Consider the following 13,873-nt stretch of genomic DNA (forward strand, 5'->3'; position numbering starts at 1 on the left):
ACTAGACAGGCAGAGCTGTGTGGTTTCCTAGATAGATGTTTCCTGCTGGTTTTGATCACTTCAGTACAGATTCTATACCTGCTTAAGATATTGAGCAGAAGGACCGTTCAGGACCCTAGTGTAAATTTGCTTTGGCTAGTTGTGTTTGGTGTATTGGGTAAGACCCAAACCATGATAAGCAACCTGGAAGCTGCAACGTGTTTACTCTAAGGAGTGCTAATGGAAAGGCTTGTTTGATTTATTCTGTTACATCATATAAAAAGAATTTTTGCAATTAATGGGTGTATGGTGCACAATCAAATTTCTTTTATCAGGAGAAACACTCTGAGTCTATTGAAGCCATGTACCATATCATGCCCGCAGTTACACTGTGCACCTATTTGATCTGCCCTGCTGTAGCTGAAATTGAAAGCAGTAACTTTCATGAGAGCTGGGTCTCTACAAAGTGTCACTTTGTTCTCTGGATCCACCCCACCTTTTTGTCTTTAAATTTTGTCTGTGTGCTAGTTTCCTTTTGCCAACCTCTGCTAATGCTGTCCATGCTGGCTTTTATTTCTTCTGTAATCAGAAAAGCTTCTCGTTCAGAGCATAGCAGCATACTTGCATTTTTATAGTATAGTTTTGCAAATGAGCAGAGCTTTTGAGTATTACTGAAATGACCATCTATCTTCATCTGCACAACTCAACCTCCCCATGCAATTTATATCCAGATTTCATGCAGTACCATTCTGGTTCAAGAAACCTGCGATGTTTGCATATTTCAACAACTCCCTATCTACTGTAATCCTCAGCCTCAAGCTAGCAATGTGCTGTAAGTCACTGGCAGCGCTCCTGAGCTTGCTTTGTGACCCTCCAGCTCTGGATACTGCCTCTTCACCTTGCAAGTGAACTGGAGATGAAAACCACTAGTGAAGTATGAGAACATATATATATATATAAAAATAAAAAACCCTCCAACACCTGGGATCCAGTTCACTGGCTCAATTAAAAGGTATAAGGAGGTGAGAACAGAGGGCAAGTCAAAGGTAAGAAGGGGTCTCTCCTTTCCTATGAGCTGTGCTGGCTCCAACCCCTCCTTCTGCACTGCGGACTCCAAAGAAGGGTTTGCCTCCCTTCTGTGACCACAGCTATTGCCAGCCCCAAGGTCTAGCTGGGAAACAGCCCAGGGCTATTGTCCTTTGTCATTCAGACAACAGAAGCAAGCACTGAAGTTGAAAGTCCAAGTCCTGCTGGACCTTAAATACAGGCAAATACTGTTTCTTCAAAAAGTGCCAAGGAAAGGCATTCATACACAAAAGCATTACAACAAGCTTTCCTCTGGTTAAGTAATCAAGCATTAGAAACACAGGGAATGCAGTATTTCCAGCCCTTCTAAAACCCTACTGTAACCTCCTGACCCCATATGATACACTAAAGCCCACCCTATGGGACACTAGAAGGGGTCCTCACAAGGAGCCTTTCTCTTACTCAGCACAACAGAGCAGATAGAAATAAAGACTGCAGTATGACTGGGTACGGAAGCAGAGCTAGGATTTCCTAACAGGCCTGTGATTGGTTCCACAATGGAAATTATGGTCATCTTCACTTGATACAACAGGAGTTTTGCAAAGAGCTATCAACCCTGCATGGAAAGGTGGTGTTTATTTCCTTAAAATTGACAATAGAAGAAAACCATCTCCTTAGCCTGGGACACAAGCCCTGTTTATCCCACAGAGTTATGCCTCATATCCTTGCACAGTCCTTTCATTATGCTGATGCTCCCTATTACTACTACGTGGTTCAGTTCATATCATGTTGTTTACATTGTGATTTCTTATTTTAACTTTTTTTTCCTTACAGGAATGTGCATTCTGCACCACTCTTGGTGTGAAGGGTGTCAAGAGAGGTGTATGCATCCTCTCTGTATCTCAGTTTGACTCTGGGAGACTTCACTGTACCTGGAGACCCACAGTCGACCCCCAAGGAGCTAGGTGTGTCTAGCATAAACTCTGCACAAATGCTTTCATAAATCAATATACCATGATTACAATCATGCATGTTGCTGGGCTGACTGAAGAAAGCTTTTGTAAAAAGGTTGTTCTGCGCCTTCGCAGGAGCAGGATATCCTGGAATTTCAGCTGACGTCCATACCCAGCTATTGTATTTACAGAGGTATAAAGAGACCTTGCCTTAACCTGGGCCAGAGGGGAGAGGCTGCAGCAAGGACACCACTGTCGAGGCGTCAGCAGGAGCTGCCAGGTGAGAGACCAGTTCCAAGTAAATGGCTCTTTATGAGACTGTCTCATCAAGTTCTGCCTGCCTGAGTTGGTCCTTTCTCTCTGTTGTTGCCAGCCAGAAGCATGCATGCCTTTCCGTTCCTGTGTTCCCTCCTTCTCTGCAATGGTGTAACGGTTGCTGCACAGAAAAAGATCCAGAAGTTCCCTGATGAAGAGGAAGAAAGCTCAGCTCAGATACAGACCCCACAGACTCTCTCTCGAGGTGAGCGACTCGGATGCTTAAGGCAGTTCTGAAGCACCTGTACTTCCCTGTTGCAGTGGCTAGTGTGCACCTCCACCCATATATCCAGCCATGCAAATATCCGAGAGCAGCAGCTGGGAGATTCCCCACTGTGTTACTATTCATCAGAAGCAGAAGCCCAAACCTATCTTTCACAGGTGCCATTTCCACCATGGCCAAGAGCACTGGTGCATTCAGCAGGGGACAAGTCCTCAGGCTCTGTGCTTGAGAACAGCTACAGGTGCTTTGCTCCAAACCTGGGCTGGGGATGGAGCCAAGAGCCAGGCTGTTACACCGGCTGCTGATCAGCTGCTGGATCAGCTTTGCAGAGGCTGAGCTCAATAGGCAGCCCCATCAGCAGCCCTTACTCCTACAAAGGCATGCCATGTACGCAGGAGACCATAGTCACACAGCTAAGCTGCAGCTAGCTCAACCCCTCTGCTGTCTGCTTTCCTGCCAGCATTGTAGGTCAGGCACGGGCAAGCAGGTACATCCTCTTCCTTCCTGGGGTCTCCTTCGGGTGATGCAGGGCATGAGGAGGGTGCTGTAGCCATTGCAAGGGGCTCCAGACTCAGGCCCAAGCTTTGCTCCATCAAGCAAGATCTAAGCACCTCATGCCAAAAACACTCTTGTATCCCTACCCTCCCTAGCCCCCAGCCTGTTGAGCAATCCCTTACTGCAGGAAGCCATAGGCAAGCAGCAAGCCTGGTTCAGCTCTTTGGGAGGGTGTAGGGGTTCAGGGAGAAACTGAGCTTCAGTTTTTGAGTGGCTGGAAATACCTGTCTAATTCTAATCTGCCACCTAAGCCCTATCAAGGCTGGGGTATCACCCCCCTTCCCTATCATCCTTTTCTTTGCACCTTTCTGCTTGAGTCTCTCCTGGTACCCACAAACCACCCTGAGGGTCTCGACACCCTGAGGGAAGGTGCCTAGTTTGTGCCACCCAATTATACGTGCGGCTCCAGATCCCCATTCTGCAGAACATCCTCATCCATGCTGACCAGCAAATTAACTAAGGGTGCTCTGCTCTCAACAGGCTGGGGAGATGACATCGAATGGGCACAGACATATGAAGAAGGTTTAGCACGATCAAAAAACAGGTAATCCTCAATTCTTGTTATGCCTTTTGGTTCATATGTTTAACTGCACAGAACAAAGCTATGCTCTAACATGATGTTCAGACTGTGCCTTGTTGTATTTTCCTGTATGGTAGGGAGGCTGTACAAGATCTTGGTGAGAGGTTACCTTCTGGGAGCTGAGCAAATGCCCTTTCATAGTGTTCAGTGTTACCTTCTCAGTGATACACCCCTCTGTACGTGGCTGTGTCCACACCTCCCTGCTAGCCCGGCTGGTATTGCTCTCACAATGTAAATAGATCCCTGGAGCAACTCAGTGCCTTAACACTTTGCAAGTGCAGTCTGTGAAAGGTCTGAATTGCCTCCCCACTCCTTTCCTGTGATGTCGTTTCAGCAAGAAGCCACTGATGGTTATTCACCACTTGGAAGAGTGTCCTTACAGCCAAGGTGAGCAAAGCAAATCCTTCCAAACCACCTGGGAGATCCAAATCTGTCAGTGCTCATTCCTTAAAAAGCATTTGAGGACTTGGTTTGAAGCCTTTCCAGCACATGCAGGGAAAGGGAGAGACTGTAAATCCATTGGGGACCCTTGAGAAGAGTTGGGGAATAAAAGTGTAAAGTTTTTCTGAGCAGTAACATGCTCTAGGTCAAAACTTCCCTGGCTACAAACAAGCAGGTAGACACCGAGCTTTCCTCCTTTATCCTCTTTCATACCCCTGATCTCCTGTCAGTTCTCCTTCCTGCCTACTTCCAATTCCAGTCCTGGGCCCCAGCAAGCATGGAAATCATCAGCTCATGTGATTAAAGCTTGGGGAAGTTGTATCCCCTCAGAAAGAGGCCCTGAAAGTAGACCATATCAAGCCAGAGAGGTTAGGCATCACGCTGCCTCCATTGCATTGTTTTATACTGTAGCTTTGAATAAAAGGGAGAGTCAGACACTAGGAAAATTATCTTTATAGCCTCATATTCACCGATTCACAGGGACTGTAACATGCCTTTATCGGCGTACTTTCATCTGCAGACAAGAATCTTAGAAGTGCAACAGTTTACAGCCTTGGAAAGCTCAAGTCATCTTCTGGCCTGCAAGAGCATCTGCTACCATCTGTTTTATACGCTTTCCTCTTATGAGGCCTCCTGCTAAAAAGCGTGTCAGACCACTCACTATCACTTGATAACCTCCTCGGTTATCGAGAACAAAGTGAGGTTTGTCAGGGAGTCTGGCCCCACCCTGTCTTATGAAACTTCTGTAAGTATTTGTTCCCCCAAATGCATACAGCATAAATTGTGCAGACAACTCGCATGCTCTGTAGTAGCATTCATGACCTGTTCAGCCCCTGGGAAGGAAATATATCTGTACACCAGCATTTCAGTTCCTCAAGGACTAAATGTCTTTTGCATTTTACTTTACAAGAACCAAGACCTCCATGTTTTGTGGGACATATGCATATCAAACTGGTGCCGGTTATTTACTGGTGTATTTAGGATCAATATAAGATGATGCAAACCCATGAAAAGCAGTGATCCAGATTTTTTTTTTTCCCCCACCCAAGTAATGTATTTATCTTTCCTCTAGCTTTAAGGAGAGCATTTGCTTCTAGCCCAGAAATCCAGCAGATGGCTCAGGAGGACTTCATCATGCTCAATCTGGTAGTAAGTTTGTATTTTATAATATTAATTGAAATGTTTACTGGGGAGTGGAATAAGCCATATTAAAAGCAGAAATGGAGTCACTTTGCACAGCTTTGAAGTTGTATTTGAAATTCTCTTTTTTCTCCCACTTGTCTGGGGATGTACAATAGGGTTTGCAAAACACCAACGCAGTTCCTCCTTGGAGAGAAGGTAGGGAGACACTGCCATACACATGTATGCATACTTACTGGTATGGAAATACCATTTTGTATATTCCAACCACAGGTAGTATTCTGACACAAGGAAAAAATACTCAGTCATCAGGCTTTCTGAGTTACCTGCCTGGGGTTTCTGTCCTTATCCCCAAGCATCTAGGAGGGGACAGCTTGGACAGACCAGGGAAAGTCCCTATTTGATCACACCAGAATTGTCAGTTGTTGGTAGATGAGGCAAGCTCAGCTGATTCAGGCCATTTCTAGTGCTCAGACAGTTACCCGTCACTAAGAGGCTATCTAACTCCGACAGCATTCCAGCAGCGATGACAACATGGCGCCTGATGGCCATTACGTCCCTCGGATCCTCTTTGTGGGTGAGTCTCTGGGGTCAGGGGAATCATCACTGAAGCTAGAGAAATAACCCAGACTTGCAGAGTGACCAGCTTAACCACACAAATAAAAATTGGGCCTTATTGCAGCGTACTTGTTGAGCAATCAGAGCTTAAGTCACCCAAAACCACTACCATCTTTTTAAAAACAGGACTGTGACAGTCTCATTCCACTAGTGGAAATGAACAGCATGTCACTGCTATTAACTGCTAACATATATCCTTTACGAGTTTGGGCCTGCCTACGTGACTCTGTGCCACATCATCTGAATATAGCCTCTTACTCCCAGTCTGTCCTCAGATGAATGACAAATGCTCTGTCCAAGGGCAGAGCAAAGGCCTGTCACCAACCATGACCAACAACTACGCAAAAGGCAAACTTACCATCAAACTGCTGGGTACAAAGGGGACAACGGGCAATAATCTTGAGCCAACAGACAAGGCTTGTGTATAGAGGATTTGTTCATGATGAGTTTCAGAAGTAGACATCATTAATGTACAGCTGCTGAAAGCCTGGTGCTTCCAGATGTACTTTCCTGGCCATAAAAAGGCCAAATCAACACCATTTTAAAAGGCTTTTATCCTCACAAAATTATTCACCACAGCCCCACTTCACAAAGCCAGAGCTGCTAATATCTTGTACTTTTCCCCCCCGCCTCAAGATCCTTCAATGACAGTGCGAGCTGATCTAACTGGCAAATATGGGAATAGGATGTACGCTTACGAACCAGAAGATATTTTGACCTGTGAGTGAAATGGGCACTTTACTGATCTCTTTTTAGCCATCTCAAGTTTATACAAGACAAATGTCGTTCAGGGAAGAGGGTATAAGAGAATCTTGAGAAATGCTGGATCTATTTCTGCAGTAAAACTTGCTCAAAGCCCTTTATAAACATGAATGAAGTAAATTTAGTGTAAGTGCCTTCTAGGAAAAAACATTGCTGAATACTTCTGAAGAACTGGGCAGTAAAGTATGGTGAGATTGTCCTCAGTCTCTGAAGCCGTCTGGCAGAGTTTCCAAACACTGTGTAAGTTTGGCCCCAAACCCCCACCTGCGTCAGTTCAAGGCACTTGCAGACTTGAGTATGCTGCTGCTCTGCTTCATAACCTGAACCGCAGAAGCTGTTTCAGTACTTCTCGCCTTAGGGGTAACCAAAGTTTAAAAATACATATTCCACGAGGGCTGGAATTGATTCCTAAGGGTTGATGTCTCTGCACTCCCCTCTCCTGGCTGCCCACTTTAATAACACTTTGAGAATTGTATGTTTCTGAGGTCTCGATCCCCAGATTATAGCAAGTTAGGATGAGCCAGATTCAAAAGCTGTGGGTAACAGAACAAACCACTTCCCACAGACAAGCAGGCTAACAATAATCCAGTGATCTGGGTTCACAGTCTCTTCTAGTTTTTCCACTTCAACAGCACACAGACTTTTGCCCAACACTTAGACAAAGCTTTGAACCTCACGGGACACCTGCAGAATGCAGAAAAGAGCATCTGTACCCCCCACAAACGCCATCAGATGAACTGGTGTATTCTAATGGCACTCTGACACTGGACCATCGATTAAAACACAACATTATATACACTTTTGCCACCAAGAGGAGTTAATGAAATAGTCCAAGGAAAAAAAGGGGGGGTGGGGGGGTGGAGAATTAATTTCTCCCAAATCAGTGTCTGAATATTTTCTAGAAGCCAAGAAGCCATCACTAGTTGCAGTCAACATCTGTTGCTGAGACAAAACAACTAGTCAAAAGTACTCATTAAAATTGGGGGGGGGGAAAAAAAAAGAAGTTTTTTTAAAGACCTTTTAGAAGTCTAGCTATCCAGAGTGGCTTTAATTTCTGACCTTAAGCTGTGCAGACATAGGAATCTTCCCCATCATCCTTAGTATCTGCAGTGCTTTCTCCGCAGTGATTGAAAACATGAGACAAGCAAAGCTGCTTCTGCACACAGAGCTCTGAGCCCGTGGCAGCACCAACCTGTACACATGTGCTGAGATGACAGCCCCGGGAGTGCCGAGAGACACAGAGCGCCACATGCGGCCCATCCCTGTGCCTCCCCTCGCAGACCGTTGTCGAGAAGCCATGGTCAGGAGAACTTGGTGCAATAGATACACCCACTGATTTTTAAGTAGCAGTCTATGTTAATGACTTTACAGTTATGATTAATAGAGAATTGTCTTTTGTAGCGTTCACAAACTCTTCTTTACCCCAACTGGTGTCATTCTAAAAAGGACACTTTGATTATAAATACATTTTCTAAGTTTGTCTTGTGTGTGCCTAGCTACGTTGTACTTGTTGCAGTCATCTTTCCACAGCACAATTTCTTTTTTTTTTCCCCTCTTCTTCTTAAGCCGTAAGCCTTCTAGTTTGAAAGGCTTTTAGTATAGTGAGAAACAAAAGCATGCAACCATATGTGAAGATGGGGTTTGTATTTTCATTGCTTTGTGAATTGCCATACTCACTAATGTGAATTTCAGAAAATTGTTTTATTATTTGTTTAAAATTTTGCTGTATAATTCAAACAACAAAAATAACGGATCAGCCCATTTCCTTTCCAAATTTCTTTTCCTTGATTTCCACATTATTTTATGTGCACAGCCATAATAAAAAAAATTATATTCTGTAGAACTGAGCAAGTCCGTCTTATCACAACATGGCTGTTAAGCAAGTGCATTCAGCCTCCAGCTGGGCACAGAGTCTATGATATGAAAATCAAGAATTTGTAAATCACTGCAAGTAAATTCTGACTGGGGAATCATTAACAGCCCTGTAACCCACCCCAAAGGAAGATACGCTTGATGTGTACATTGCAGCTACAGCTGTGCTGTTTCTGCAGTAATCATACTAAGCTTAATTAGCTGGATTAGACAAACAGGCATCGGTTCAACAGAAACTATCGTGGCTGCACCTACTTACAATCCAAAAAACCAAAAACCCCACCACAGCCTGTCCCTGTTAGGAGCATCCCATGGGAACAAAACAAAAAACGCTAGCTAACAAACACCTTTCTTTTTTTGAGCAAAAGGGCTAGTGGTTGGGAGGAAGGTTAAACTTCTTTCAGCATTAAGAACACAGGTATAATTCACAGAAGTCACCTGGGAGCTGTTTCATAAGCACAGGCTGCTGGCAGGAGCTTACAGTCAAAACGTGGCTCTGAGCAGCGAGGGCAGCCAGAGGAGATGGGTATGGCAGCAGAATTACAGTGCCCTCAGCAGCTTCTGTGTGAAACACGGAAGACTGCGTGTGTTCAGAAGTGATCAGCGATTCCCTGTGATCACCAGGAAAAAGAAAATTAAAGAGGAATTTGAAGACAAGGCCTGCAGCAGATTGAGCCCCTGGGAGAAGCTGCACATGAGACAAATAAAAGGGCAAATAAAATCAGGGATCAGCCGTAGGGGAGAAGAGCAACCCTGGGGTTACCCAGCAGAGACAGGAGGGCTGGTTGGAGCTCAGAGCAGAGGTGGGAGCAGTTCCGAGAGGACAGCGATGGGCTGAGTACTGCCACAGGACCCGGGGTGGTCAGAGAGGGGCATCCTGGCGGGTACCTGCATGAGGGAGGCTGCCGGCACAGAGGGGCAGAGGGCACCTCAGAGCTCAGTGAGCAATGCCGGCATTGCTCAGACACTACCACAGTGGGCCACGGAGGAAATTAAACACGGTTAACCCCTAGAATGAGTAAGAGTTACTTAACTGCAGTAAAACTTTTCAGCAAGGAAGCAAGCACAATGGCCTAAGGCCAGTTTTGTTTTCTTTTTTCTAAATATGCTTCTCCCCAGTGATTAGCAAGGACATTTTAGCAAAAGCAGGTGTTTAAACTCTACTGATCACCATCTGAAATACCACCACCAGAATTAAAATCTGTTTGGGCTGCAGTTAAAGTTTATAGAAAAGCTTTGCAATGCAGGAATTTATAGACGTGTTAACCACTAAGCTGATACTCTCTTTGGAAGAAACCCACCAACTACCAAGAAGATCGATGCTCTTACAAGGCACAAACGCCTAGATCAAACAGGAGCAGAAGCAGCAGTACTTGCAAACCCCATTCAATAAACACAGCTGATAGGCCTCCACTGCCTGGCAGTAATAAAGATCCACAGAAAGAGCTGTGCACATGGAGCTGTGCTGACCAAGGGTCAGCCAGAAAACAGAAAAATAACAGTTTAGTTGTTGGCATTCCAGGCACTGACTCCAGGGCTGGGAGGTCACACCTCTTGGTCTCTCTAAACTTGCTTGCAAACTCAGCTTGTATCGTTGCCTCCAGATGTCGTGGCCTTGGATGCTGCAAGGTCTGAAGATTAACTCCTCAATTACAGGCAATGTCAGCAGAAGTATTGGCAAAATCCCAAAATTGCAGCTAACCACGCTGGAGGGCATTCCTGGCACCCCCCTCCCTTCAGCTTTGGGCAAATAGCCAAAGCAGCCAGCAAGTCCCAGAACCAGAGAGCTTCTGCACGCAGCTTGCAGCCGCTGTGTCAGAGCTCACCTGCCCCAGCTCCATCCCTCGGTGCCGTTGCTCCTCCTTCTTGGGGTTTGTACCTCCAACACCCCTCAGAACACAACACCTCTGCTCAGCTGCTGCTGAGAGAGGACTGAAGTGAGCGAGGACCTGCTTTTTCTGTGGGCCACTTCCTCCTGCTCTGTAATCACTTCAGCAAACTAGAATGAGTTATGAGGAAAAGGAAAAGAAAACACACAATTTTCTTATAATAAGATTCCCAGAGCTGAACACTTGCTCTTTTACAAGGGCTGCCCTAGGAGCAGATACAAAAGATAACCATTCCTTAGCAATCCATGTTTCTTACTCTATGCAGAGCCACAGTCCTCTAGATGATTTATGCTCGTTCCCTTAAAAAATAGACCAGATTAATATATTTGTGCACAAACTAGGAGCTGGAATACTGGGAAGTAAATACTAGACCATGCTTTCTGAAGAAGAGGAGAAACACAAGCTAAAAATCACTTTAACTTGCACCAAAATCCCAGTCCTCTAACTGAACCCAGGTCTTTGTACAGCGCAGCCCCAGCTGGGTTGGGGAAAATTCTCAGAGATCGGAATGCTGTCTTAGGAACAGATTTGGAAATTAAAGCTTAATGAAGGTTGTGCCCTGTCCAACATTAGAAACCAATTCATGCTATTCCTAATCAATGTATTTAGTGAGACATAGACAGATAAATCAAATAGAAATTACTTTTTATTTTGTGAAGAACACTTGAAAAATAAAGACGGAAGCTTTTCCAGGCTTTGGAATATAACCATCATAAACCGTGGAATCACAAAGACTCCATTTTAAAAAGGTGTTCCCTCTCCCCACCCCCATTTTAATGAACTCTCTTATTGTGGAATGACCCACAATAGTTTTAAGGAAAAAATAGCATTTTGAGCCAACATTAGAAATAATCCAAGATTGGTTCAGTGCAGGCGCTGCTACATTACACTTTAACAAAGGCACATACTAAAATCCCCATGTTAGCACATGGAATCCATATTTAGATTTCTCCAAACTTTGTGTTTTCAAGAAGAGGCTAGAGTTATTAACAGGTACGTGGGAGAGCTGATGTCAGTACAGCTGTCCAGCAAGGAACTGGAGGAATTAAAGTGACAGCAAAGTAAGTGCAATGCAATGAAACAATCTGCAGACGCAAACCTTTCTTGCTTACCTTAGTAATCATTATGTGCGATCATTTTTGGCTCGCAAGAACACTTGATACAGAAGAAGGTGATGCAAAATAAGATGGAGAAAGCAATTGGCTGCCCTCACCTCAGTCAGAAAATCTGTCCACACTACTAAGATGTCAAGATTCAAGTAGAGCCTACCTACAACTGAAACGGTGAGGAAATTAAAATATCCTCTTCTTGAATGAATCAGCCTAAGAAAGCACAGAAGCACCTGCTGAATTTTAAAGATATGCAAAGAAATAAATAATAATCAGATGCTTCAAGGAGCTTTTGACTTTTTTTCCTGATAGCTGAGAGTGTCAGTTTTTGTCTTGAAGCTGTCTGAAATACCAGAATATTGTTAACCTATAAAAGATAAATGAGAGATCTTCTCATATTAGCCAAAATTTTAGTAGTCTGCTGTACTGGCACCTTCCACTACAAAATCTTCTACACATACACAAACCAGGTTAAACGTTTATGGTAGTCCCCAAAAGTGACTTGTATTTTGTCCTCTCGTTAACACAGATTTAACTAAGGATACCTCAGGCTATGTTCAAAAGCTATTTTTGAACAATTGCTTTGCTCATTTCAGAACAGGTTTCTGGACATTTGTGCAGTTCAACAAAGCTCTGCAGTGTGTTTGAGAGCAGACTTCATGTGATACAGCAATCCATTTGCACAGGTTCCCAGCCATTAACAGCCAAACATGTTAGATGCCACCAGCACGTCACTGCTGCACAGAAATGCTTGTATGTTATCTGCCACCGTTCCATTTTCACCTTATCATTCAAAACATGTTTAGAATTTGATTGTAAACAATTAACCCCATCAAGAGTTTGGGTTAATTTGTCAGTACGAGCTGTGCTCAAAGAAAATTCTGAACCTAATGGGAAATTAAGTTATGAATAGTCACATACAGTGGGGGAAACACAGTTTAAGTATTGTAAGCATTAAAAAAGTTTTGATGAAGATGCTGGAGTGTCAGCTTCTGGTCAACCCCGATTCCCAGCCTCAGGGGTAAGAAAAATATGGTCTCTCATCAGCTAGTTAGACACGTTCTCATTCTTGAGATCCAGTCTCATAAGCACTCGGTAAACATTTTACTTAATACTGAAAAACCTTTGTTACTAAGTTCAGCTGGCAGTCAGCCATATACATCCCCTTCTGTTATGGAGGCTGTAAATCAGCTTTGCGACACCAAGAGAAACTTCTTCTGAAATGTAACGAAGAATATTAGAACAATTGGAAAAATAAGAAATGAGGGAAAGTCCTCTGAATAAGAGTACTGAAAATAAATACAAGCCTTTTTCTTGAGTACAATAAAACCCACTTAAGATCAAAAATCAGATCTGCCAATTTTTTCCATCCCTTTTGTTTGTTAATAAAACTTATGGGGAAAAAAAAAAGCCCTAGCAACTTTAAATATATATGTTACTGCACCGTTGTTTCATATCACAAAAGGTCTTCATGTTTTAGAGCTTGACAGATTCTGAACTTACTTTTTTTTTTTTTTGCCAATTCAGTACACTTTGTCCAGAGATTTCCACATTTCCTTCATTCCTGAAATCTGACTCCAGCTACTACAGACTTAGGTTTATATATAAGGAGACAAAAAACAAATTCTGGTATTGCTAGTAACTTAAGTGATCAGAGATGGAAAAAAAATATAAAAAAAAAAAAAAAAGAGTTGTTTATGACTGCATTAAAAACCCAGCAATGCTGTAGTGATGGTGCAAGACATCAGCATCTGATTAAAAAAAAAAAAAAAAAAAGCATTTAGGGTGATTACAAAACAGTCACCAAAAGGTTATACAATATATTAATCGGCTTTCTCATGGATAAAGTGCATTTACCTAGCCTGAGAAAAAGTACCACATGGATAAAGGGACGCTAAAGCACTTCCCCCAAGAGAGATTAGAATAAAATCAGAGTTATCCTGAACCCTATATATCCAGTTTGTCTCAGTGACTCTTGAAGACACTTCAGGAAAGACCCTCTTGTTGGTCCAGTTGAGGTACTCCATGCCAATTGAGTACATAGGTAGTATGGTCTGGTCAGCAAATCATCTCCTGGTGCTATCTGAAAACACCCACGTTGATAGAAAGTGCCACTTCTGGTTTACGGTGCTTAATATTCAGCTTCTCCTCAGAGAAAACAGGGTCATGTAAGCGTTCGGCTTGCCGACTATTAAAAAAAAAAAGAGAATTTAAGATGCCTCTTATTAGAGTTGAGCCTAAGTGCCAACAGCACCACAAACCTGGACTGAAACTTGATTTCCACTTAGTTATAAGAATGACCTTGCAAGCCCACATTTACAACCTGTGCAGGGCCAGTGCAGCCAAGCAGTTCATTTTTCATCTCCAGAGGCAGGGACAAATGTTGCAGTGTGTTGCAAGAGCAAAAATTG

The 13,873-nt window shown here is 43.6% G+C and overlaps 2 protein-coding genes across 3 annotated transcripts in view; one reads left to right on the forward strand and one right to left on the reverse strand.

Annotated features, from left to right (window-relative positions):
• The first annotated feature begins 2,235 nt into the window (after nucleotides 1-2,235).
• Nucleotides 2,236-7,806, forward strand: LOC126038569 (anterior gradient protein 3-like). The gene is made up of 7 exons (XM_049800450.1): nucleotides 2,236-2,478; nucleotides 3,532-3,595; nucleotides 3,966-4,018; nucleotides 5,145-5,221; nucleotides 5,726-5,789; nucleotides 6,467-6,550; nucleotides 7,717-7,806. Exons 1-7 carry the CDS (start codon nucleotides 2,340-2,342, stop codon nucleotides 7,764-7,766), a joined length of 531 nt encoding a protein of 176 aa, XP_049656407.1. The 5' UTR covers nucleotides 2,236-2,339; the 3' UTR covers nucleotides 7,767-7,806.
• Nucleotides 7,807-9,919: 2,113 nt separating this feature from the next.
• The window catches only part of USP40 (ubiquitin specific peptidase 40), a 41,237-nt gene continuing 37,283 nt past the window's right edge, over nucleotides 9,920-13,873 (reverse strand). For both annotated transcript variants that reach the window (XM_049800123.1, XM_049800115.1), the window contains exon 32: nucleotides 9,920-13,650. In XM_049800123.1, coding sequence (XP_049656080.1) covers nucleotides 13,542-13,650 — 109 coding nt within the window. In that variant the 3' untranslated portion in view covers nucleotides 9,920-13,541. The remainder of the gene's footprint in view (nucleotides 13,651-13,873) is intronic.

Source organism: Accipiter gentilis, chromosome 1 (genome assembly GCF_929443795.1).
Source record: "Accipiter gentilis chromosome 1, bAccGen1.1, whole genome shotgun sequence".
In the NCBI taxonomy this organism is placed as follows: Eukaryota; Metazoa; Chordata; class Aves; order Accipitriformes; family Accipitridae; genus Astur; species Astur gentilis.

Coding starts and splice junctions, on each gene's coding strand:
- LOC126038569 (XM_049800450.1), top strand. CDS start 2,340: ATGCATGCCTTTCCGTTCCTGTGTTCCCTCCTTCTCTGCAATGGTGTA. Junction 2,479..3,531: donor CCCACAGACTCTCTCTCGAG/GTGAGCGACTCG, acceptor TGCTCTCAACAG/GCTGGGGAGATGACATCGAA. Junction 5,790..6,466: donor CCCTCGGATCCTCTTTGTGG/GTGAGTCTCTGG, acceptor CCCCGCCTCAAG/ATCCTTCAATGACAGTGCGA.